The following is a 27,906-nucleotide window of genomic DNA, read 5'->3' as shown; positions in this document are numbered from 1 at the left end:
AAACAAAACTTGACTAGCCGTTTTCACAGCAAGGCTCTGTGCAAAACCTGGAGGTGAGCAAAACAATTATTGCATATCATGTAAAGGCAACTTAAGCCTAGGCTGTCTGTAGAGTATACATTTTCAGCCATGACAGATGCATATTCAATCAACTGTATGCATTGTGCTACAATGTGAATAGCAACAAATAATACATTTTCCAAATGTTTAAAGAGGCCCTATTATGGTTTTTGGGTTTTCCCTTTCCTGTAGTGTGTTCTATAGGTTCTTGCCTCCATTGGATTCCTTTGTTAACTTCCGTAACATCACTGTAACACTTACACTCCTTAAAGCCCCTGTCACACTGTCCCGAAGTTGACACCCGATGGACACACGAATATGGAATTGTGAATTTCGCACGAAGGCAACATTTACATTACATTTAAGACATACAACTGCAACGAAAGTAACAAAAACAATTATGTTACAGTACTATGATACTGTACTGATATTTTCAGACTTTGTTCTTTACTTTATTCGTCTTTATATGTAGAAAATATTAAGTTTTCTCCGTCATGTTGTTTCCATAGCAACAACAACTTTCTGTCAACTCGCCTTCAAAATAATATATTATATCCTTTTTAGTTTCACAGAACATAAATTGGGTTATTTACATAATATATTTACACGATTTTGTTGTGCAATAAAACAACCAGATGGACACAGGATAAAGGAAATGTTCAAATTCAGCTGTGATCGTAGCAACATCGGGCCATTCGTGAGGGCATCTTAAGCCATCGTATGACCGCCGGTGGAGTTTCTCAGGCTCCGGCAGCAACTTCGTGAGCGGAGGCAAAATCTTTGGCATACCAAAAAATTGCCGAAGGACCTTGCGAAGGTTCATTTTCGTGTTGAATTCGTGTGTCAATTTTGCCCTTCGTAAGGCCATCGTGAGGGCATCGTGTTATCATCGGTGCCATCGGGCATTCGCCCCGATCAGAGTGAGGGTGAATGCACCGATGATAACACGAAGATGACACGATTTGACAAGATGCCCTCACGAGTGCCTTACGAAGTTGCCGCTCACGAAGTTGCTGCCGGAGCCTGAGAAACTCCACCGACGGTCATACGATGGCTTAGATACCCTCACGAATGGCGCCATGTTGTTACGATCAGAGCCGAATTTGAACATTTCCTTTATCGTGTGTCCATCGGGTGTCAATTTCGGGACAGTGTGACAGGGGCTTTAGGCTAGTACCCCATATGACATGCTTCAATATCATATCACCATATTTAGATTCTTATATCTCTATAGAGTTACTGTAAAGATTGGATTATTACATTCATGGGGTAGGAAAAAACTATTGGTTCAGTGATCTCAATCAACACTATAAAAACCTTGCAGGAAGTTATTGCGTGAGTTCAGTTTTTTAATAGTTTACATATGACATCATTTGATTTTCCTGTAAGGCTAGTACTGACGCTCTGGAAAATCCCATGTTATCAACGTTTTGTTTTCTTACAGTAAAGTGAGATCACTACTGCTGAATTCTTTCTTCTCAAAGCCATTTATTGGTTTGTTTTTTTTCAAATTCCAACGCATGTGCCAGAATATTTGCAGGCACCACAACACCTGTCCCTATTCATTGTAATTGTTTAGGGGGGCATTACCTATGGCAATAATAAACAACTAGCCACACACAACTTCAATGTATGATCATGTGAGAGTCATCATTGGTAACACCTGGGTAAGAAGAGATTTGGATGTTTGGTGCAGCTGGATTTGACTTTATATAAGTACAAATAAGAGAATGTTGCTGCATGAGGACCACTGGCTTTGATTTACAACCAAAGATGTTTCTGGAATTACTGCAAATGTCTCATCTGATCCAAGTTATTGTTTCTAACAATTCATTGTAGGTCAACTACTCAAATTAACTGACTGGAGGAATATAGATTTGCATTATTTTTGCATGAACCAGATGAAATACAGCATACACCAGCTATGGTCATGATGTTATAGTAACTCCAATCTAGAGTGGTATGCTTGGTGAATGAGGTGCATCACATGGTTCAGTAGATTACCAGTTTCTGCATGGGTCTTCTTCTCCTCCAGAGTGGAGCTGATATCATGGACATCACAGTACGCTCGGATCAGCCGCCAGAGAAATAATGAGTTCTGTCCAAACTGCAGAAGAACATCAAAGTGTTATACACACTGTTGTGGTGCAGGAATGAGTCCTAAAACCCAGATATGAGTTAGCATTTAACAACTTCCTGGCTCCTGGTCTTGAAGTCAATAGTTGTTCAATGTGATTTATGTTAGGACTAAAAATAAAAAACTGTTGTTTGGTAAACACAAGTTTACGATTTTCTTTTCTTAAAAAAAAAAAATCAAGAATCATTAAGAAATGTGACTATCAGTACATATAGTGGAGTACGAATGGGTCCTAAAACGCGGATATTCATTATCAATACTTAAATACTTCCAGATCCCTTGCCTCAAAGTAAAAATGATCTTGAATGAATGAGTTCTGGGATTAATAAGAGCTAGGAAATGGTCAAATGTTGTTGTACGACATAGGAAACTCCAGTAAATACCCGACTTGTGAGTTTCCAAAGCTTGTATATGAAATACAGTGGTTGTCTAAATGAGACCAGTAAACGTCATCATGTTAACATTAACTGACTTTATCTTAGCAATGGAGGTGATCAGTCATGCGTACATGATGTAGTTTGTTTATAGCAGGTAGCTTTAATTCTGGCGACTACATTTAAACTTCAAAATCATAAAGTGACATTAATATGTGGAGACTATTCTGCTAAACAAAAGTATTATAAACGTGTGTTTGTCACAGATCCTATCTTAAAAAGCAATATCCTAAAAGCCAATTGAAAAATCCCATTGACATTCTGTTGAAGGAACCCTTGCAATGCAAACTTCTGGGTTGATCTACAAAAAAAACCGTCCTCACTGCACCACTCTATTTAGCTACAAATACATCTGTATATGAAATGTATGCAGGACTCAGCATCAACTTTAACAAACCTCATCCCTGTTCTCCAGAAGGAGTTGTAGACTTTCTCTTTTTTCAGAGTCTGTACCCTGGTGCAAAAGCTCGATCCTCTCCAGAAGAACACGGAGCGTGTCTACGGGTTGTTCTTCATCGCTCTGTTCTGCATCACTGGGCTCTTCTTCTTCATCAGAGTCTGTCAGTGCGGTCATATACCTGAAAGCATAAAACAAACACAGATGACCACGTGTCAGGAAATGGAAAGGTGTACCTTCAGTTTGCAGTAAGCATCTGCAGTTAAATGAACTCAATAACACGTAACACTGAGCCAGGCTGTCTCCATCCTGCTATCAGCAACATGAGAGCATCTTCAGGTAGCATGAATAAACAGCGTCAATGATGCCAGCACCCTTTAGTCAGAAGATAATGGCCTGAGTTCCATCTTCAACTTGTGAGGTGGAATAAAAACCCCTCAGCTAAGGAGTTTTTTCCAGATCAATCAAAACCCTGCCTCAAGCGTTTTTACAAGCCGATTTCTGACAGGTACTGATTTGAATCAATCTTCACAGGCTGTTTGTGCATGACAAATAGCATCATTGTCTGTTTACATAAGTGAGTCCCTTAATTGTTTATAATACTAACTGTTAAGAAACTATTGACGTCTTAAGGTTGATACCCAAAGGCTTTTCAGGGAACACAGGGAGGCTTGTTTGTCGGAGTGTGGCACGCAACACAGGCATTATATGTTTAATGGTGCCCTTTCAAACACTGTAAGCATGTACAAACACCCTGAGCTAACACTTAAAAAGCAGCAGTTAACTGCTATATTAATGGAACAGGTAAAAATGAAAGACATAAACAAGGGTGAAAATATGAAAAGCCTCTATTAAGTGTTGGCAGCAGCTGCATGTGCGTCATTGGTGGTTAAAGGGAATATGTTGGGCTGCGAGCCATGGTACTGGAGGGATGTGTCGGAGCGGGCCACAGACAGAAACACCGCGGACCCAACAGGTGCCTCGTGCCAGAGGCTGCTCCCCGACTCCACCCCACAACACACACTTTCAACCCTGAGTGCCATGATTACAGGAGTATCAGCAGGGCATTTAAGCTGTAAAAATGTTCTTCAGTCAACACAGGGACTTTCAAGCATATCGCACTAAATTCAACATAGGAAATTCCTCCGACATGGTGCGCAGAGATGAAGGAATTCTGCACTAACATGTTGCATTCAAGTCACAAAGTATGCTCATCCTAAAGCGAACCGGGATTTATCTTCAATATACCTTAAATAGGACCATCATTAAGTATTGTAACATCATGCAGCAATGGAGTGGACTTAAAACGTAGGATTGGGACCATAAACTGAGTAGGGAAATGTTTACTCAGGTAAAATAATCTAAGTGGGCACATTTGCTCATAGACTTTTATACAATCGAAAATCTTTTTGCAACCAGTGAAGAAAATGCTACCCTTATGAGTGACTAGTTTAAATAAGATGTATTTATTCAGTATTGTTTTATTAACAATGACTTTGCACCGTCCCTCAAATCAGACAGTTAAACAGATATTTGAATTCCAATTTGATTTGATGCAATGATAACATTTGCATTGCTATTATTGTTAATCAGTTAAAAACACATTCAAATAACAACAATACTGTATAGTAATAGATTCACTGCACAATATTCCAGTTAAAACATTTTCTTTTAGATCAAGTTTAAGTAATTATTTTAGTATGGGGTGATTTTTCAAAAGTACATTTATTTTACAAAAGTATGTTAATCTTTCAGAAAATCTAGTTAATGTTGAAAAGTGAAGACGTTTTTTTTATCAAAAATATTGACAAATATTGTGGAAGGCCATATTGCGATTAGGATGACATTTTTCAGCACTAGTTTAGGCATTAAGACATAAAGTGAGAACTGTTTGACCAATGATTGCACTTCATACACAGCCAGTAGCTCAGTAGGGAATGGAGAATCACTGTTACCTTTAAGGGAACCTATCATGCAATGCACTTTTTGATGTCTTTTATACATAAATATGTATATCATTGAATTTTGAATGAATTGAGCCGTCCCTTATAGGTACTATCTCTTTACGTATTAGTGATGGGAATTCCGGCTCTTTTTAGTGAGCCAGATCATTTGGCTCGGCTCACTAATGGCGCATTTCCACTACAGCGCGGAGCACGGTTTAAGCATTTTTGGTTGCGTTTCCACTAGGCGTAGTTCCGGCTAGCGGGTACTTTTTCACAGTTTTTCTGGCTCTCCAAAATCGAGGTTCTTTCTGGGCCAACAACCGGGCTGAGTATGCTAAACTAGTGAGAGAATCGCTGGCAACTACAACAAGATGAACATATTTTACCGTGATTTAACTGTAATACACGTTTCAAAATGATGCCGAAGTAACAACATACTGATACCGGTTAGTAAAAACCATGAATTAATGCTTTGACAAGTCTGCAGACAGACGGCAGGCGAAGAACCTTTTAAAATGCGTGTTTTCTGAGTGAAGATCGGGTAAGCTAGTGCAGTATATGCTCCGACCGTCCACACTCACAACAACGGCCTACAGACATAAATAAACCAGCGGCTGTATTCGCCATGACACAGGCAGTCTGTGGTTTGTACTTGTTTAACTTTTGTCTAGTTTCTGAACAGATATGAAGAGCTGTGAGCTCTGAGGGCTAACGGCTGATGTTGGTTTTGTGTTTCGCATTGAAGATGACGTCACGGCTCCGCCTACACTGCGTTACTATAGATACTACTCCAGTTCCTAAACTGTAATGGAAACGCAGCATAAAGTGAGCCTGGCCTAACAAGGCCTAACGAGGCCTAGTCATACCGTACTAAGCCAAGCGAGGCCCTGCAGTGGAAAAGCACCATTAGAAGAGCCGGCTCTTTCGGCTCCTAAACGGCTCTTCATTTTTACCAGTTTACCACGGAGCCTCAGTTTCGGATATGAGGCATGGCTAGATATGAGGCATGGCTAGATATGAGGCATGGCTAGAATGAGTGATCTATTTGGTATTTTGAGCAAAACACTTATATATCTGAGACCTATGCTATTATAAAACATAGCATGATAGGTGACCTTTAAAAGAAACCAGACTTTACAGAATCTTTATTTTAATCTCTATTTGTGTTTATACCGTCGTTTTGAAATAGTGTGCCAAATCCCCATCCCTGCGCTAACCCCAGAGTAAACCCCAAAACCTACAGGCAAGGCTCCAACCATTTATTGGCCAACACACCCCAACTTAACAACAACCTGAACGTGTGTGTTTTTGCCTTTACTCTAACTGTTGTGGTCACCCTTTTGTTGTCTGCCCGCACCACGCCTTGCAACGAGCGCGCCTGGCTACAGCTAGATAGTGACATTATTGGACTTGTGTCATTCATTCATTCCGCAATTCATTCATCCTTTTGTCTTTTTATTCATTCAGCAGTCCGTTTTCCCTCCCTCCCCGCAGTTATTTACTCAGTGGAGCTGGAGAGACAGGCAGCAGAGTGCCGAGGGATCAGCGCATTCCTGTCACGCCATTCCACGGCCCATGAATCACCTGAGTTGAAAGAAAAATAAGCTAAGGATCTGTTTGTATTACCGTGTTTATGTAATTTATGCAGGAACCATTATTGTCCATGTAATGTTACAGCAGTGCAGTGTTATAGAAGTGCAGAGCTGTGAAAGAACAAGTCTAAATGTTGTCGTTAACACTGACTAAGTACATAATATACCAGCAGGCTCTGCTGTGACTCACGCAGAACAGGAAGTTATATTATTTTCTGCAGGAAAGTTCAGATTTTAGCAGCACAAAATTATGACAAATCTAAAATAAAACCTTAAAAAGCATTAAAAAACATATTTGTCTGTGATGCACATGGACAGGCACCACAAATACAAACAGCACTTGAAGCACATAAAAAACACTATCTGACAATTGGGAACCATTTGCGGTTTCACAAATGTAAGCAGGTTTGTGAGTTGAGTTTTCAGTGACTTGAGTAATGAAAACAAATATGTTAGTAATGTAATGATGCTAGTTTCATTGATAATAATTATAATAGATGAAGCATTTACTAGAAGCACTAGAAGGGCACTTGGGAACCATGCACCTCATTATACCAGTCAGTGCCAGAATCAGTAAATCTGTTGCTTGTTGAAAACACAGCCTGTCTTCCACTTTGTATTAGGCAACAAGAAACAGTATAACACATCCACCAATGCTGTGTGTAACCTTGTAACACTCTAGCTGTGTGCTCAGATCAGCCATTCAGTCCACAGACCCCAAGGGGCAATGAAGGGATCTCTCAGTAGAGCTTAGCAATGGTTGTCTCCGCGGTTACACCGTTCAAAACAAACCCCAGTTACCATCCCAACATCACCGGGCCTTGGAACATGCAGACCAGCTTATTCAGCTTGTGTAGCTGTGGTGACAGGACCAATGAAAGCCTGCTATACAACAATGACTGCCTGACTGGAGAGAGTCCAGCTACCTATTCTCTGCTCCCTACGCCCCTGCCGCCCTAAAAGGATGGGCAGGGACTGCCTCTTTAGATGTACTTTCCCACTGATCAGCTGCCAACTGTCATTCATTTACATGACACAATAGTTTCAATTCTACCCAGTTGCCATAAATAGAAATGTTATTAGGATGTTGCAACACTTTGTTCCTAAAATAGCAGGAGCAAGAAAAACAGGGTATTTACCCAACTGTTTACACATGACGTTTGGTTTGTCATTCCGAATGACATGGGTACAGGAAGCAGGATGACATTAACTCATTCAGAGAATTAATGAAAGGAAATGAGTAATATATATTTAATTTTTCACATGCACCCGTTTGCTGCAGCTGAAAATGATGCTCTGAGAGCAGTGACAATCAACCAATGCAAGAATTCTTGGCCAGAAAATCAGAATAGTGTACCGATTACTGATGGACAGAATACTTATTTTTGATTTGAAAAATCATTACAACAAACAGTGATTGTGATCACTGGTCATATTTAGATTTGTTATCATGTTGCTAAGGGAAACTGCTGAGGGAAACTGCTGAGGGAAACTGCTGAGGGAAACTGCTGAGGGAAACTTGAACCCTGTCCTAAGAACATGCAAGAAGATCATTTCTGCAAGACTTTGGATTCTTACGAGTCATCTTGGTGACAACCATCCACTCAGGTTAGGGTTATAGTACATTTTCATTTATAGCATATTTTATTTGTAGTTTTAAGTGGTAAACTTAATTTGAATAATTACTCATATTAATGATATGAAAGTTTGAGAGGATTTAGTTTCTACTCAATAGATCTGAAAGGAACTGCATAGTTGGTTGATAGTTCTGTGATGGATTATCACTATGAGTAAAGTATTTCACGTACTCGGGATATGTGGGTGGGCAGACGCAGGTCAGAGACAGGCCATGTTAGCTGTGGGACTCCTCAGACAGCTGAACGTGCCTGCTCTGTGTGTACACACTGAATGCAATTCAATAAATGCATTTGTTTTGCTAAAAGGCTTTCATAAGAGCATGAATCTGAGGATATAGACGTGAATGTTTCGGATACGGCAGCTGGGAAGTCAGGCTAAAGCTTTTAATCACAAAGCAGACAATGAGCTGCCTTTTCTCTTTCTTAACATTTCTGCGTGTGTTGATCAGGCTTGCCCATCACTAAAAGAAACTCTTGCTTAAATCAACAACTAACCAATGTCATAATGCTATTTATTTTTTGGAAAAGGAAAAAACAAGTGGTAACATCCTTGAGCTACAGAGACGTGGTGTGAATAAACTCAGCGGGATCTGTTCAAGGAAATACCAGTTCCTACAAGACAGTGTGAGATGAGGCCTCTGACAGCTTGGAGCACAGACAGGGTGATGGATGGCTCTCCTTACCTGCCGAGAGGTAGCTTTGAGGAAGCCGTTGTGACACATGAGGAGTGAACGGAATAAACAGCTGAAGCCTTCTACCTTCCAGTGGCTGAGTCTACACGTTCCCTGTTTTCATCGACACCACTCTGTCCTTTTGACACGATCTAGCACTATTTGTTCTGAGCATTTCCACAGAATGATGAAGTTGGAGCTACACTCTCTTATCAGACAAATTGGCACTTAAAAAAATTCTCTGCAAACATCCAGACAAAATGAAATGTTGTAATCTTTCTTAAATGATTACTATACAAATAGAAAAACGACAACGTTTGTAAAAATGGTATATGTTTATAATGCATATAAACATACTTATAGTGCATTATAATATGCTTTTAGCACTGTAGAATTAAACTCATAAATATTCATAATCACTGTTACAATGCATTTCCTAGTTATTGTAAGTTAAGTGTTCACGGAGTGTTGTTTTACATAGATTGATTATTCATTATCACAGTGAGTTTAAATTCTGCTATATCCCTTATTATTCTGGTATAATCCTTGCAAAATCAGCAATTATGAAGTTTTACGTTAACTATAACATAACATATTTTAATAGTTTCTTTAATGTACTCCATCAGTTTCTGATTGTTATTATCATTACAGCGTTTTAGCTTTTGAACAGCACAATGTTTAGCCGATGTTTAACTCACATTTGACACCATGCTAAGCTTGAATGTATTCCTATGTGTTTACATTTCAAATATTACACAACCTTTAGCCTTGCAGCTCTTGGAGTTACTGTGGTCAAAAACACATCCAAGCCAGCCAAACAGACATGAAGAGCCCACTTGAGGATTAGAGGTGGAACTGGCTCCTCTAGGGGGCATGCTACACATTCCCTTAGGGGCTGGAATGTCTTCACTCCACCTAACCCAGAAACCCCCACACCCTATGCTCATGCAAATAACAGAGTGGCAGGAAAGGCTCTTTAATTATGGGAGGTGTGTGCGTGATGAGATTTATTTTAAAGCGTAATAACTCTGGCTGTAATTAAGAGGGTTTGAAGCGCCCGACGACTGTCACTCAAAGCCTGTGAAACACTTCTGCTAGAGGGCAGACTTACACTTCTGCTCCTTTAGCCAATGAAGTGCTTATGTTTATCCATCATGAAATAATATGTAAATGTTGGTGGTGTTGTTACCGGCCTATGAATCACGGTACTATAACAGCATGGTACACTGTGCTCCACATGAAATAAAACTATAATAATGAACCTTTGAAATATTAATTCACTGTTACACATAGAAAGTGCATGAGCAACAGCGCACCGCGTAGACGGAGCGGCCCACCCGTCAGAGGTATACAAAGCAGAAGTTACGATAAGGATTCTTAATGTGTGTCAGAACAAGGAGCAAGGACACTCACTGAGCATTCAGTTGTAGTTTCTATAAATCATATCTGAATATTAAACTCATTAATACTGCACAGGAAACACCGACAAATATGCCCATCGGGAAAAATCAGAGGTCAGAATGATGCTTTACGTTTCATCAGATTATGAGAAAGGAACAAACGTTGCCGGGAATAACGAAACTCGGCATTCGGGAAGCTGATGGTGTGGAGGTGGAGGCGACTTGTTGCCTGCAGAGTTTGCATGTCACCTTGTGGGGCTCGTCCTTTACTCACTCAGAAAGATCCCACACTTTGGATTTCCTTCCTGACAAAATGCACTTAATGACCAGGCTCCGCTCTGAATGAAGTCTGAGGGCGTTTCCTGCTCGCGTGTCGAAGCACATGCAGTCACGGACTAATACAAAATGAGTCTACGTTTGCCGACTAACAAAAAGCCTTGCAGCAGATTTTTTGTATAGCTAAATCAACTTCCCAGTTTGAATATTTGATTAGCTCTTACTTAAATAATTTGTTCCTAAAAGTTTTCGGCTCACTCAAAGTCAGTGTAATGGGAGGAAAAAAACGTGGATTCGGTTTTTAGCGCATTAACGAAACTGTTCGTACTGGGTGGTTTATTCAGCTTTGGGCCCAAATGACATAATCAACTAGAATGTGAGTGTAGTACCACCAATTGTCCACTAGGAACGTTTATTTCAACAGTCGGCACTGTTCCCGGGGGCTTTATGGGCACAGATCCCCTTATGATAAGGGTCATTTTGTACCAACAATCAGAACATTTCTGGTTTCATGCGCAACTGGGCAACATTCATAGTAATAAACTAGGCCCATTCTCCAACACTGTATCCAGTTCTCTTCGTAGACTTAGGGTTAGGGTTAGGGTTAGGGTTAGGCTGTTACGAATGTTGTTAGTTAAATCGGCTTAAAACCACAGCAGGCTGCCACAGAGTTACATCAGTACAGTCGTAGCGCACTGGTCACATCCTGAAAAATAGGTTCATGTGAATCCACAACGGCAGACTTGAGCGCGCGAAAAACTCCACGTTTAGAGACTGACTATTTTTCCCTTGTGCTCGATCAGCAGTAAACCTATGAAACGCAGAGCTCTGTCATCACAGCGATGGCATCTGGTTGCGCACTTGTGGCCTTTGCTGACCCATCTATTCAGGCTGTAAATCCCTAACTGGGAATCATTTGTTGAGATTATGAACAGAAATATTGTAATTAGTCTGACTTTGTAGGACATAAATGTATTTTATCTTTCTCAACTGACATGCTCAAGGACACGTGGTTGCATAATTGCCTTCTGCTTGGTAAAACCATAAACCAAAAGAAAACAAACATTCCTTCCAACCTTTGCACGGAGTGTGATTCTTAGAGCACGCAGACGGTACAACACTGATTTATTACCCAGGGTGCAATGGATGTTTAGTTGGCTTACTTTGTGTTGTAGTTGTAATAAAAGCTCTCCAGTAACAGAGACAGGGAGGAGCTGTGCTCTGATCTGAAATCTGTGTGGTTAGTATGTAAGAGCTCTCAGTGTTATCATTTCTCCTTGGCACTTCACATGCTTCACCTCCTACAAAAAGTAAGCAAAGGTCAATCCATGTTAAACACTTGAGTGACGTACACAACGTCTTTAAAGAATCTAAAGTAGGCATTCTCTGATTTGATCGAGTATTTCAAAACACATAATCGTCATCATTTAACTGTTGCCATTTGTTTTTATGAGATTTGAAATGATATTTATGTTATCTGAGGTTGGCACGAGTTGAAGGCATTTGGCTGAGGATAGAGGTGGAGATGGATGACTGCACATGTGGTGCTTTGTTAGTCTGCTGTTCTCTGCAGCACCGTCAGGACTATCATTTAGCCCTATCAAATGAGTTCAAATGGTAAACTAGAGCCACCGCTTATCTCACCAGAGGCCTGTACTACGAAGCCGGATTTTTGCCTAGCGAACTAACTTCAGGGTAAACTCTGGGTTTCCGGTCCTACGACGCTGGTTCTCTTCTTACTGGGGTAGATCTCCATGGTAACTTATGCTGAGCGGCAAACCTGCTCCGGAGCAGGTTAGGTTCCAGGATAAGAGATCAACTCAGTGAAAGCACCGCCTGCTGACCAATCAGAGCTCAGTGTGCGGAGGAAATACAGTTTAAACTGCCGTTGCAGGAAAGACGGCCGGCAAAAATCAACTGACTGAATGTGAAAATGAATAGAATCTTCAGAGCAATCTGACTATTATAACATTAGCGTTAAGAAAGCTTACTTAAATATCTGCCACAACATAAGTCACCGGATCAGAGTAACGTTACGTACAGTCCACGGCACTGAGTGCAGACGTCGATGTGTCCCACTATCATTCATATCACATCATAATGTATCATATATCTCCTTATCTGAGTCAGCTTCTTGAGCCGTATCTGGCCGTGCAACACTCAGTGTCACATACTGTATGCAGAAGTATTATTTTAAGCAATGCATTAAGTTGACGAAACACTCGAGTCAAATGTAATTAAAGTCAGATCGTGTTTTAGACGGGGCAGTGATATCATAAACCTGTTAATGTACGCATTCAAACACTTTTTCTGTTGCCAGCTGTATTCACCTCGCAGGTGCAGCTATGTGGCTTTGATCCTGGATAAAGTGTTTAAGTCATGGATGTTTAAAGTTTAACTTCTTCATATTTGACTAATATTAAAGTTCACTTTTCATTCAGGAAGTATGAGGCTGCGCTGTCGGTACGCTTCTCCATGTTTGTGATTGGTCAAATGTTGCTAACCCCGCCCCTTTGTGAACGCGCACTCAGCCAGACAGAGAAACCCTGGCTTGAGTTACCGAGTTGATAACCAGCGTCGTAGGACCGCTTAGCGAGAGCGCCTTTGTTTTGGGTTAGTTAAGCCAGATAACTCAAACATATCCAGGGTCTGTTGAACTGGATTCGTCGTACAGGCCACTGGTAGAGAAACACGAGAAGCAGATTCAGCCTGTGGACGCTTTATGTGATTCTTCCCCTTTCAATTCTGTTTCTCTAATAAAGGCGAAAGTTGCCCAAAAATAGGAGCCACAAGATGTTCTATTCACATGGCAAACGGATGAGATTGTTAAAGTAGAAACTAACCTGAAGTGGATTTTGAGATATTCAGCCTATCTATCCTGAGTTTATCTACTTAAATGATTTACATTAACAAATAAATAAGACCCTGATAATATGTTGTGGTTATAGCTGTAATATTGACAGAAATGTATATAGTTTTAATAATCAGAAGAATCAAAAAAATATAAATACCATATATTTACTGCATTTCTAAAAGCCTGCATAACAAGGTCTGCTCATCTGTTGTTCTGTTCCTCATGAGCAGCAGCGAGGTAAACAGTGGAGTCTGCTGGACAAACTCAGTAATGATCGCACTTCAAAGTATTACAAGCTTAATATATATATATATATATATAATATAATTAATATCAACGTCCATACACAAATGTCAGTATTATAATGACAGGTTATGCAATGAGAATATACATTTAAAGTTACAATGTTCCGCGCTACTCAAACAACAAACATCTCAACCCCCAAATTACGCAAAACTACCTTCAACACACGCATATGCTTAATCTTTAAAACATTTTGATCTGTATATTTTCTGTTTCATTTTATTTGTTGGTCCGGGATTATTATTATTATTCCGGCCTACGTACTTGACTGTTACATTTTTACCTTGTGACTTGAAATATTATTTTGTATAGCTTTTGAAACCTATTTATCATAAAGTCTGTTATTATTTTTGTCATACAAATTGAGGTTCTTTGAGAGAACATTTTAAATATGTTTTTTTTTTTTTTTTTTTAAAAAGGTCGGCCCCCCCATCCACCCCCGAATTAACATTTGATCTTGTACCAGGTGGCCACTCGTTTTAAAGTGATGCTGTAACATAAAGATGGTTTCGCCTTGCACAATGACATAAAGAAAGCATTCCAAAGATTTGTTTGTACCCTTTATTAATATATATATATCAATATCTATCGCCATATCAGGTAACACTATTGTGATAAAAGCATTTAGTGAAAATAGATCCCCTTACAGAGGTCATGCAGAATCAGGGCTAACATATATATTCAAGTGTGTTACAGTGTGTGATTGTGCACAAGTAGAAAGGACAGCAAGGGTGATGAATCAGCAGAATGTTGGGAACAGGGTTTTCTGACAAATGAATGATCATCATGTGATTAAAGTGCGTCACAGTGAATCAGTGATGGTGTATTTTTGTAGGCCGCCGAACCAAAAGTTAGCAACGCAAGAGCTCCCTCGAACAAAAGCAATGAGATTACTATGGATTTAGTTAAAGAGCAGGAAACAAGAAGATATGACATAAAATGAATTTACCAAAGCTGGAGTAGATGGTCAACTTCATTCATTTTCTTTCCGTTTTACTGATTGTAATCGCTATAAGCTGCTCTCTCTCGTCTCCTCTCCTCTTGCACACGTACTTACAGCCAATCAGCTCTCTAAATGATGAGATGACGTTTGGTGGGTATGGCAGCACAGTGCCCCTATGGTGATTATTTGTTTGCCGCACACATTGATTAGAAAAATACTCTGAGCATGCGCAGTGTAGTTTTTACAGTCCACGTTCATGTTAACAGCAGAGAGAGGGGCTTGCGCCACATCGCTCAACACGGCTCAATAGGCACACTGTGGACACTTATTAGAAGAACGCAGACTAAAACAGCAATGTAGAGACGAATCAGATGACCAAACATGATCTTAAAATATATTTTAACATATATTCTTTTTGCATATTTTGGGAATTATTATTTGCATTACTTTCTACTGACACTAGGTGGGGCTGTGCCGAGTCGCCACCGCTTGTTAGCAACCGGTTCTTTTAAAGGTCCCATGTCATGCTTTTCCGGTTATTACCCGTCCCCTTGTGTTATGTAGCTTTTTCTGCATGTAAACGATTAGAGAGTCACAAACCCTCAAAGTACACCCTGTAGCGAGTACAACTCTAACACAGAGAAGACCTGTCTATGCTGCCCCTGAACGCCTCGTTGGGGATTTCTCTTTGTCCATTGTTTACTTCTTGGGTATAGTGACGTCCGCGGAGCTGTTACGTTTGCACACACACACACACACACACACACACACACACACACACACACACACACACACACACACACACACACACACACACACACACACACACACACACACACACACACACACACACACACACACACACACACACACACACACACACACACACACACACACATCACACAACACACACTACACCACACAGACACACACACACACACACACACACACACACACACACACCACCACACACACACACACACACACACACACACACACCACACACACACACACACACACACACACACACACACACACACACACACACACACACACACACACACACACACACACACACACACACACACACACACACACAACACACACCCACACACACACACCACACACACACACACACACACACACACACACACACACACACACACACACACACACACACACACACACACACACACACACACACACACACACACACACACACAAACACACACACACACACACACAACACACACACACACACACACACACACACACACACACACACACACACACACACACACACACACACACACCACCCACCCACCCAGCCAGGCTGCGGGTGTGTTTCAGGCTGGGCTTCGCTCTGTCTCGCAGACGGCCACTGGGCTCACAGGGAGGGGGGGGGCAGGAGCTCCAACAAGCCGTTTAGGACAGAGAGTGAATACACATACTATACAGAGATGCTGTATGAGAAACCAATGTGAGTTTGGAAAATTGAACAATGTAAATCTATTCTAGTAGACCTCAACAGTGGAATTATGATCAGTAGAAATGACCATCACATGGGACCTTTAAGAAACATGGAAGCTTCAGACATTCACCAGTGGGGTATTTACTGACCCATTTGTAGAACAAAACATTACAATCTCTTCAGCTTGTGTTAGCCACAGATCTTATTTTAGGCATCTATACAAAAAGAGGTACAAAAAAACACTTAACTACAAGACGAGGGAACCGAAAGTAGTCAAATACTTTCTCATTTCCAGGTTTTAGGGCTCATTCCTTCACAACTCTATAGTGAGGAATTGCTGCTTTTTCTGTTTGTGACTTGATCAGAGGAAAGACTCATTGAAACAAAACACTAACACAGAATCTGTTTAAGCAAAAGTGAGTTTTGACAGAATCAACACCTTTAAAGTACTCACCCTCCCTCACTCTCTGCTTCCTCTGAGCTCCGCCCCCCGGCTGCGGCCCCGGCGATGGATGCTGCAGCTCTTTTCCTCCGTGTGGGCGTGGTCCTGTGGAGGGTGCTTGCTCGATGGGCCTCCTCGCGTCCCATCAGCTCCTCCCTGACTTGGTTGGGCAGCGTCGGCAGAGCGTTCTTCAGCGACTTCATCTCGTCCTTCAGCTCGGACACGCACTGGATCAGGGCCTCGAGGCGCTCCAGCACCTCGGCCTGACCCCTGGGCAGACCTGGACCGTCCACCAGCATCATGCTAGTCCCCTGTCCGTTGGTGCGGTTCAGGTAGTACCCCGGACACGACGCTCTTCGCCTCGATCTGAAGCTCTGGTACCACACCACGGCCAAACTGACGCCTGCCACTCCGGCTAAAGCCCCCAGGACCAGCACCTTGCTGTCTGCCTGCGCCATCCTGAAGGGCTGACAAACAGAAACAACTACATTTAAGCTACAGATTTCATAAACATTTTGCCGAAATTGCATTATGGCATTCTGAAAGATTTGGGGCTTACAGTGCCTAATCGATTTGTCTTTAGATTCATTTAGCAATTAGATTAGTTTCAAATGTCTTGTCATTGTACAGAGTACTGGGACAATGAAATGCAGTTAGCATCTTACCAGAGGTGCAAGAGAAGCAGTACATTGTAGTGTGATGTAAAGGTATAATATAGGTATTTAAATATGACTGACAATAGAGCTAATGTATGCAGTTTGAACAGTATTAATGGGTATGAGCTGTAGCTATAATGTTGAATGTTCTACAAAAGTTGAAAAACAGAAAGTATAATATAAACACTATAGACATTAGTATACATATGAATACTCTAGAAACCATTATGGACACTTTGCATTGATAATAGGAACATTCTAGGAGTACACTATAGATTAGAAGAAATAACCAGTATGGGTGTGAATAATTATTGAGTTGATACAAATATTGCCTTTATAAAATAGTGAGTTGTTCCGCGCCCAAGATGAAACATGCTATTGCTCGTTTCATTCTGGTAACAGTCAAAAGAAAAAACAAAGATATAGATAAAAAAGAAAAAACCCTGCAAATCCTCACATTTGAAAAGTGACATTACTAACATTATACGATTGCGAATATTGCAGCATTAATTAGCATTTCAAAGGAACATTTGTTAAACTAATTATTAAAGTTAACTATTGTAATTTTATTTTTTAACTTTTTTGTTTGAAATGCAATCAATAAGTCAACCTCTTTGTACGTAAAACCATTGGTTTCATCTTTAGAGATGTATTATGTAAAATGTTTACAATGTCAACATCTGTATCTGAAATGTATCTTAAACTGTCAAATATAGTAAAAAAACATAATATTTACCTAGGAGATTATGTCACAATTAATGGAAATACTTAATTAAAGTACAAGTAATCCAAAAAGGTACTTCAGTACAGTACATAGAGTAAATAACCCTTCCACCACTGAACGTGATACACGATTGACAAGTGGGTGAATACTGTCTGTCTGAAACAGGCTAATCGGTACGTTAGGAATGTTAGCCAGTAAGCTAAAGGTGATTGGATCAACATACTCTTCACACAGCTAGCTTGTTCGCCAAAAGTCGGAGTCACAACAGCTCGATAAACCCTTGACACACTGAGAAATGTATTGTGTCTGACTGGGTCTTAAGCATACGTGTATTAAATGTATACTTTCATAATTAAGCTTAATTGTGTTTATAAGCTGTCAATGACAGAATTCGTGCTGCTAACGTAGCTTAAAGTCGATTTGCTAACATTCAAAACAAAGTTACCCGCCAAGGTTAAAAGGACAGAACGCGTTCAAATGCTCACTTTCAGCATTATATTATCAAAACAAAACGTTACATTAACATGTTATTCATAAAAAACTACATAATTATCAATAGTATAGTCCTTACTGCACAGGTAAGAAGGGAGGCACTTGGTAACTCGCTGGTGTAACCTTAAAAACAATCCGTGTGGACTCAGAAGACAAAAAGAAACGTTCCGGGTCCTGTGCCTTCAGCCTTCAAACACAAATTACTTGCGTGTTATTTTGAAGTAGCGCAGATAAATCCTCAGCATAACAACGGCATAAAAATGTATATCACAACGTTTTTTACTTCAAACGTTTAAACGTATGTCACCACTGCTGCTTGTCATGAGCTCTCTGTGGGGAGTTTGCATGTTTTCAATGGGTGCCCTTGAAAGGAAACCACATTTCCATTTGTGTGGTCTGTTTTGGTTGTTATGTAATGTTCCGCCCCCTGACTCAAAGACCCTGAACATGTCTAGAAAATAAATGACATTCACATCCTTGTTGATGAAACAGGGCGGCTTTCATCATTATTATGAATTCTTCCACATGAACTTAATGACTGCAAAGGCTTTTCTGAATCAACTCTCGTTATCTTATGAGGACTCCCAGGCTATAGTAACTGTATGACAATATGATCCCTATTGGAATATGACAGACCATTTTTGATCTTGCGCTTCTTCCTGACTGTGCTGACTTTTGAGGTTGTGTTCATCGCCGTTCTTCATTTCCAATACGACACAGGGCATTTGCACTCATATACTTTATACTGAAACATACTGGCAGCATCCTATCCTTTATGTAAACAAATACAAAATAATATCCTGTCTTATTACAATGTTTTGTATCTTCTGATGACATTTTACTTAAAGTAGCACAATTTGTTATGTATAGTGCACCTACAAAATAATGTATCTTTAGTCTGATTTTCCTTCTAAATGCATAATATAATAAGCATGAATAAATCAAATGATTAGTGCACACATTAAGGTTTGATTGGTTAGTTTATTTTTGGTCATTTGCCTCAGAATAATATGCCATCTCTTTCATTAACCTTATCATGTCCACATGCGAGCGAACAATCAGTGAGCAAAGTTCAATGCAGGGGTTACAACAGTTCAGGTATTGCGTTAAATAATACAAATGACCAAAACAGGTAATACTAACTTCAATCGAAGAGACTCATCAATTGTTGCAAGATACTTTACAAGTTTAAAAATAATGTTTTTAGTCTCATTTCATGAGTGGCACCGATACAAATGAATATCGTTGTATCATAATCTCTCATGAATCATGATTCAGTAATTAGCTAAACAAAGACCTACCTCTACGATTCACTCCTCTCACCAGTGTTTCCTTGCAGTATGCTTACACAGAAAGTGTACCAGGATGTTAAACAGTTACTTAGCACACAGGTTATTTTATAAACCATGGACCTGCAGCCAGTATCACAGACCCGATATCACTGGGGATTATTGAGTCAGAGTGGTTAAGTAATGATTGACTTATTTTCTACCATAGCCAATAAAACCAAACCGAAGATGTGACATCTCTGTTATTTTTCTATGTGTTGTACTTTTTTCAAATCATGCATGATGGGGTCCTAGTAAGACGGGAGTGTCTTGTATAGAGGGAGGAAATATAGAAAAACTGAAATAATTTGTAAAGCAAATAAGTATGATCCTTTATAATACACCTGCTACTGCATTTCCCTGCTTTGAAAGAACTATCCTTCCATCAATATTTGTGATTTATCCTTTTGTGATTTTATCTTTCAGGACATTTCATACTTATTTTTTAAGTTATATAAATGGAATGTTTATTTCACTTGTCAGAGGCACTCTATCAATCAATCAATCAATCAATGTTTATTTATATAGCCCAATATCACAAATGTTACATTTGTCTCAGTGGACTTCACAGTTTGTACAGAATATCAGTATGACAATACGACACCCTCTGTCCTTAGACCCTCACATCGTACAAGGAAACACTTCCGAAGAAAACCCACAGTTTAAAGGGAAAAATGGGAGAAACCTCAGGGAGAGCAACAGAGGAGGGATCCCTCTCCCAGGACGGACAGACGTGCAATAGATGCCGTGTGTACATTGAAAAGATAATACATTTGCAACATAGGTAGTCCAAATGTTTGGAAATGCATGTGTGTATAATAGGAAGATGAATCCACGAGGATATCCATCCAGGACCTATGATCCAGGACCACAGCCACGACTCAAGATCCAGGGCTCGCGATGCAGGACAGAGGAGCGCAGGATCATCCATGACTCCGGATCCCGGCGTATATAGACACCAAAAAGAAAGACATTTGGGGAAGCTGGGTTAATCGGAACATGAGAGTACACAGGTATAGACAGAGAGAAGGAAGAAGTAAGATGTCCCCCGACAAACTAAGCCTATATCAGCAAAACTAGGGGCTGAATCTAATCAGCCCTAACTATAAGCTTTATCAAAAAGGAAGGTCTTAAGCGCACTCTTAAAAACGGATAGGGTGTCTGCCGCCCGAACACAAACTGGAAGCTGATTCCACAAATGTGGAGCTTGATAAGAAAAGGCTCTACAGTAAATGGTTGTGTATTGCAGCCTGTAGAGCGGTGACAGGCCTACCTGCTTGGAAACTGGTATCTAGGAGTTCCCTTGCATAATATGATGTAAGGATTGCTACGTGCAGTTTCCTACCTGCGCTCTGAGTACAGTATTGTTCCTTAGCCCACAGCCTGCATTCTGCCTGCACAGGGAACAAAAAGCCGTCCTGAAACCCGGAGTCATGGCGCTGCAAATACAAAAATAAATAAAAAACTTGCCCAGCAGTTCAGGGTTGGCCCTGCAGATGTAGATGAGTCGATAAGGCAGGCGCATCCAGCCGTAGCCTTGCTACCCATCGGGTCAAAGCCAGAAGATAAGGAGATATTGTCAACACTGTCGTTTTATCCACCCACACCCAACATCTGCCCAAACTCTCTTCCCACGGAATTGAATTGACCTCTCAGTCAAACAACACATGGGCCAAGATTCAGGGTAAAATAAGGCATGGCTATGATGGGTCAGGGTTAGGTACATTACAAAGAAACTACATTGCGGAACATTAACCAAACATTTGTATATACGTTAATAATTAGAATGAGTAGTTACTTGTTTCTATCATTGTGGCATTAGCCATTTTCTACCAGGATATTAATATTCAAAAACATTTTTACTATGAGCTATCTTCTGATATGACAACTTGTATTGATTACACCTGAAACCTGGTATACACATTAAACACGTGGAAAAGTGTTGACATTGTGGAGCCCAATCTTCTCGTGTGCATGAGGCATCTATTTCAAAACTAACTTCTGTAACATCTGTGTGCCGTGTTTACAGGTACTTTAAGGATTCATTCAGCTGTGAAGATGCAGCAAACGTGTTGTGCAAGATAGCACAATAGCACTCAGCAATAGTGTTCATCATGAGCAATGGGGTGGACTAACTCGTATGTCTACACTTGCTTTGCTGATGTCTATCTCAGATTCAGGAACTCAGTGTTCTTATCCTCAGGCCTAGGGAGACTGAGTTTGCTACTGTATTTGCCTGAGTGGCCAAGGAAACCAAATAATATTCCCTTGACAGGAACAGATACTGAAAGATCATAATGGGTTTCATTTTTGTGCATAGTAGAGGAACATTACAGTTCATTTACCTTACATTGACGATTCAGTATTGTGAATTGTGATTCAATCGACATAAAAATGTCTAGATATCACCATTAAACATGATTTACAATACTTACACAGACATTATCCTTTTCTAGAAACGGGTTTTGCTGCAACTCAAGGTCTTAATCAACCAACACCCTGAAACGTTATTGAATATTAATAGCTTAGATATTCAAATGTTTTGTTTATCTGTTTAAACTTGAGGGGAGGTCCGTTGTACAGTATAGGCCTGTAGATTCTAAACCTCTCTTTAACATTCCTTTTATTATCTGGATGTTGTTCAATTATAGCCTTCTTGCATTGAGGAAAACACATTTGCATTTACTGTCTCGAACCACCTCTGCAGTAGCTCAACTATCCTGAAAGGTGGTGTGATACCATATTAACTCATTATTGATTCAAGTTATCTTTCACTGTTTGCTGTTGGTTTTTCACTTCAAAAACGTCATCGGAAGAGACCAAACAAGAACTTTACCATGAGAATACAGCCTTTTTGCATTTAGACAATGTGCTTTGTCTCTCTTATAAAAACACTCACACATACACATCCGCTTCACCTACCTAATTAAACTCCTGTTTCCCCTGTTCGACAGTTACTGCACCCTGGTCTGGCACTCCAAAAGAAAGACAACATCCTGAATATTCTGAAACAAGAATTGTCACAATCCCCACACAATCAATCATATAAACTTAACACAACTTTGGGTTTGGGTTTGGGTTTGATTTCTATGTTATAACAATGCTTTTTGGCAAAGCCTGTTTTCTTACCTTTCCAATGGTACCACATTTGTGAGGAACAAGCATTTGTGGGATGAGCAGCAGAGCTGAGTATGTAGCCATGAACAATATGACAAATCTCCTCTGCCAATGCAAAACAGCTTTTTTTGCTGACTCTAGTTTGGTGTTGTTTGGATTGGATGATTGAAGTCTGATAAATAAAGACATATTGGCAATAATTGATTTACTAACAAGTGATTCATTTAACAAGCAGCCTCAGTAGTGTGTGTAAGAACCAAACACAGCCACGACAGCCTCTCCTCCTCATGCTGTCACCAGCCTGCTCACACTCTGCTGTGGGATGGCCTCCCATTCTTCAACCAGCATTTGTCCCAAGTCAGCCAACGTGGTTGTGTCGGTCACTCCGGCACGGACAGCAGGAACAAGTTGATCCCAAAATGGGGTTCAATGGGGTTGAGGTCAGGACTGCAGGCAGGCCATTCCATCCTCTCCACTACTCTATCGGTGCAGCAATCAGTAAAGCATTCTCTGCGTCTTCTCCACTGTGACCCTACGATCCATGTGCCGTAGGCAGAATCTGGACTCATCGCTGAACATAATGTTCCACCACATGTTGAGGTTCCAGTGCTCTGAACATAATGTTCCAGAGTGAGCTAAATTACATTTGTAGTTCCTGGACGGCAAACACAGCCTAAAGACATGATAACAAAAGCTTCTAGGTATGGTCAAATAAAGAAGTTGGTGTAAAGCAAAGACACGTCAAAAAAAGCGTACTCCAAAGAGTAGAAAAGGTTTCTACATCCCATAATAGGGCTGAGCGATTAATCGATTTTAAATCAAAATCGCGATTTTAAATGATGCGATTATAAAATGATGCGATTATAAAATGATGCGATTATAAAATGATGCGATTATGAAATCGCAAAGCCTGCGATTTTTTTTTAACATTTTCTTTTTTTTGGAATTTTTTTTTCTTTCTTCTGGTGTGTCAGTCATCCACACCAATCAGAAGTGCTGTGCTCTGTACCAGCCATTGTTAACCAATCAGCAGTGGCGGGCCGTGCATTTCACACCTAGGCCTTCAGTGATGTCCGACACAGTCCTACCTGAATTATTGTTTGTGGACAGGTGGTAATGCAAGTCTGTGTTGTTCTCAGCAAGCAAAGAAAGAAGCTCCACGTAGTTTCCTCTGTTTCTGGACTCGGCGCTTTCATCATGTCCCCTAAATGAAAGTTCCTGTTTACCCAAAAACAGGACACAATCAATCAGTCTTTTCAATATTTCCCTATCAGTGATTCCCGCAGAAATGAAATGTACTTTGGGGGAACGACTCGGGGCGGGGCGGGGCGGGGCGGGGCGGGGCGGGCCCCCCATCCCCCGTGAAAAATGTTGAGATTTTTTTTCTCAATTCCTGCATTCTAGTGAATTTTCATAGTAACACTGCAATTCAGACAACCTACAACTGGTGATGGTGTCTAGGTCTTTAAGTGTTAAACAGCTGAGAGCAGTCACTGCTGTTTTTTGTGGTCTTCTTTCACACACACATCTTACCAAGTGTGTATGAACATCCTCACAAACCAACAAAGAACATGATCTATATCAAATTTAAGACAGAAAACTCCACACTGGTATCTGAACGTCAATCACCGGATAACTTTATTTTAACTATATACACACTGGTGCACAACCTCAAGCCGAACTCTCTTGGTCTTGGTAACAAAACTATCCATGCCTGCTGAGTGAATACATATAATGTTAACGTACAATTAGCTACCTATGCAGTTTGCCAGTATTTTTTCAATTCATGGGAACAACATCTATGATGACCCAGGGACAACACATTTTAACTAGCTAGCATATGCTTATTAGCGTTTGTTTAATGTTAACTAACTAGCAGATGCTAATTAGCGTTTTTAATGTTAACTAGCTAGCCGATGCTAAATAGCGTTTTTAATGTTAAGTAGCTAGCAGATGCTAATTAGTGTTTGTAATGCTAACTAGCTAGAAGATGCTAATTAACGTTTGTAACTAGCTAGCAGATGCTAATTAGCGTTTTTTATGCTAACTAGCTTTATGGCTATTTTGTAAGTTGCACCCACCTTTATTTCTCTCCAAAAATATGAAAAATCTCCAAAACAAATCTCCTCAGAAATCTCTCAAAAATTTAGGAGCGGGGCTAGTCCTGGTGGGCTACCCAGGCTGAGTGACAAGGTGGCATCCAGGAAACTGAAATGTGCAGGTCACTGCCATCGACACCAGGAACTTCCAGCTGGCAAGCAGTGCTTGAATTGGAATGAAAAAGGTGCCAGTACTCTAAAATCAGCAACTTTTTCAAGTCAATTTTATATATACAGCCCACAAACAAGAATTTGGCTACTATAATGCTGGTGGGTTTGTCTCTTTACTACTGTATATTTTAGAAAGGTTCACTGTACTTAACATTTTTTATGATAGGCAGCGGATATGGCTAAAGCTCAGTAAGGTCAATATTAACTGAAAATATAGCAATCAAAGTCTAGATCTTCTGCTGAAGACACATGAAGCAGAGACCTTTCAGGTGAGAGCCCCTCTGGTGGTGTTCAACATTAATGACAAGGAAACAAAGCTCTGGTCAGAAGCATTTTTTATAAAAAGCTTTAACAAAATTAAGTATTTCTGTACATTTTGAATGCAATCTAACTTTCCAACTCAGAAAACGAAAAACGAAAAAGTGCCAAAAGTCTTCTCACATGGCTGAGCTGCTTTGCAATATACTTCACCACTGAAGAATACAAATATGTATAAAGTAAACTATGATGCAATCTAACTTTCCAACTCAGAAAAATGATAAAGAGCATGAACAAAGAACATGTAAAAACAAATGCAAAATTTGCACAATCTAAAATGAGAAACTGTAACTGCAAGTAACAAAGTCTGAGCCATGGTAAAGAGTTACATTGAACACCAAGCTGATCAGATAACTCCCTGGTTGTTCTGAAGTCCTTCTATCTCCAGGATCTGTACAAATCGGCACATTATGCCAAAAGTCTTCTCACTGGGTGAGCTGCTTTGCAATATACTTCACATTGTTAGAAAAGGCTCCAGAAGGCCTTGGGGACATCAGTATCAGGGGCTGGAGCTGGACAGGCTCTTTCATCAGCACTTCTCCTTCCCTTTGCCAGCCAGGACCTCACATACTGTTCCGGATTGAACTGTCCTAGTGATGGTCCATTACATTTAATGAAAACCAGGCTGGACAGTCGGCTGACAGAGAGAGCATTCCTTTTTGCAGTAAGGATATCGTTCATGCAGCTGAATGCCCGCTCACACTCACTAGTGGAGACAGCGATGGTTCGGACTGCTTTCAGTAGAGGCTCCATGGCAGCAGGTGTACGGGATGCCCTGGTTTCCTTGTATTCGCGAAAGCCCTGAACAGTCTCTCTTCTGTCCACTTTCAGCACTTCGCACAAACGTAGCACCTCTACGTCCCCATACTGTACGTCTAACTCCTCTTCAGGCCAACTTCCTGGATGGATAACTTTCATGTCCTGGATTAGCTGATTGTCCCGGGCCTCCCGGCCATGTAATGGGATTTCTCTTGTGCTGACATGAGAGGAGGTTGTGGAAGTCATTCTGTGTCTCAGATTCTCTACCATACTGCGGAAAAACTGACCTGCATGAATCTGTACAAGCCTGCCATTCTCACGCAGGGCAACACCCTTGAAGGACTTCTCAGCTAGAGCTGTATGAACTGTAGTCATGTGTGGGCCAGGCATGGTGACCATGGATTCAAAAACTCGTATTTCTTGAGTTAAGAGCCTATCTGCTGTAGGCAGTGTCATCTCTCTTTTTTGGAGTTGCCGAGAGAGGTCGCTGAGCTCTGTGAGCGCATCGTACATCAGTCCCAGATTGCTGACAAACGTTGCAGATGTGAGCACATCATCCAGGCCCTTGTACTTTGCTCTGTCTCTGGAATCCCTGCTCGTGTCGTTTGCAGCATTTGTGAAGTGATCATGAAGCACTCGGTAGTTTTCCCAGACTGCTCTGACGCTCCTTTCACTTGAAGCCACCCAGCGGATGGACAAAACACGCCCTATCACCAGGAGACGATGTCCGACTGCTTGCGCACACTGCGCTAACTGCCTCTGATTTTTGGGGGAGGCATGGAACAAGGAATAGAGTTTGTCAAAAAAGATCTGGAAATGATTGAGCCCTGAGACCTCCTTGACCACATCCCCAACTGCCAGCTCTAGACGATGATTGGAGCAGTGCCACACAAACAGGCTTGGGAATTTACTACACAACTGGGTAGCAACGCCTGTTCTCTTCCCTAGCATGACTGAAGCCCCATCACATGCAAAAGAAACGAAACACTGACCTAAAAAGTCCTCGTTAAAATCTCTTCCAAGACACTCCATTAACGCCTTTGTGATGTCATCAGCCGTTGTTCCATCCATCTCGATCAGCTCCCAAAAAAACGTTTCGGGCTCAGCATCAGCTAATGCTGAGCGTAGACACACAACAAGCACCGTTTTACCACTAATAGTGGTAGATTCATCGACCAAAACACAGAGTTTTCTTTGGTTTTCTGTAATGTCTTTTGCCATTTTTTTCTTCAGCTCATGAGCTATGTGGTCGATGATTTCGCCACAGGTTTTATTGGAGTGCAAAACCCTGCCCACGTTCAGCCCATTCAGTTTCTGTACATTCAAATCAATTGGCATGTCTGTGAATGGCCGGCTATGTTTGCCAATTTTATATGCCGTTCGAAAAACTCTGATAGTGGTGTCTAATTCCGATTTATGCATAGACTGCACTTGATGTTGAATAGTTTCACGTGAAGCAGATGTAAGGATGTCAGCAGCTTTTACATGGGCTTGTGATTCTTTATGTTCTTTGATTTTTTTTCTCAGGCTTGCTTGTTGTTTGCCCTTCTCAACACCGAAATGAGACACTGCACACTCACCCCATTCAGTTGACAGTTTCAGTCCTTGTCCAGTGTGTATTCCCAAAGATTTGACATCTCTGCATATCCGACATCCTAGATTCTTATCTTTAAGAAGGA

General features: G+C 40.7%; 1 protein-coding gene and 1 long non-coding RNA gene across 4 annotated transcripts in view; both read right to left on the bottom strand.

The window, feature by feature from the left end:
* The window catches only part of LOC117551206 (regulator of microtubule dynamics protein 2), a 42,346-nt gene extending 22,457 nt beyond the window's left edge, over positions 1 to 19,889 (bottom strand). Inside the window, exons 1-4 of one of the 3 annotated variants that reach the window (XM_034223971.1) lie at positions 19,737 to 19,889; positions 16,576 to 17,030; positions 3,029 to 3,209; positions 2,065 to 2,167 (exon numbers count right to left, since the gene is read on the bottom strand). In XM_034223971.1, coding sequence (XP_034079862.1) covers positions 2,065 to 2,167; positions 3,029 to 3,209; positions 16,576 to 17,021 — 730 coding nt within the window. In that variant the 5' untranslated portion in view covers positions 17,022 to 17,030; positions 19,737 to 19,889. Of the gene's footprint in view, positions 1 to 2,064; positions 2,168 to 3,028; positions 3,210 to 16,575; positions 17,031 to 17,955; positions 18,101 to 18,514; positions 18,785 to 19,736 lie in introns of those variants that run through there. The other 2 variants (XM_034223961.1, XM_034223981.1) reach the window with 2 other exon arrangements.
* Positions 19,890 to 20,818: 929 nt separating this feature from the next.
* On the bottom strand, positions 20,819 to 24,142 carry LOC117550461. Its single transcript, XR_004569650.1, has 3 exons — positions 22,893 to 24,142; positions 22,686 to 22,768; positions 20,819 to 21,202 (listed from the first exon to the last, which is right to left on the bottom strand). It is a non-coding gene; the product is annotated as an uncharacterized LOC117550461 (long non-coding RNA).
* Positions 24,143 to 27,906: the final 3,764 nt, after the last annotated feature.

This window comes from Gymnodraco acuticeps, unplaced genomic scaffold (assembly GCF_902827175.1).
Source record: "Gymnodraco acuticeps unplaced genomic scaffold, fGymAcu1.1, whole genome shotgun sequence".
Taxonomy (NCBI): domain Eukaryota; kingdom Metazoa; phylum Chordata; class Actinopteri; order Perciformes; family Bathydraconidae; genus Gymnodraco; species Gymnodraco acuticeps.
The sequence above is the reverse complement of the archived record's forward strand: the minus strand, read 5'-3'. Positions and strand labels throughout refer to the sequence as shown.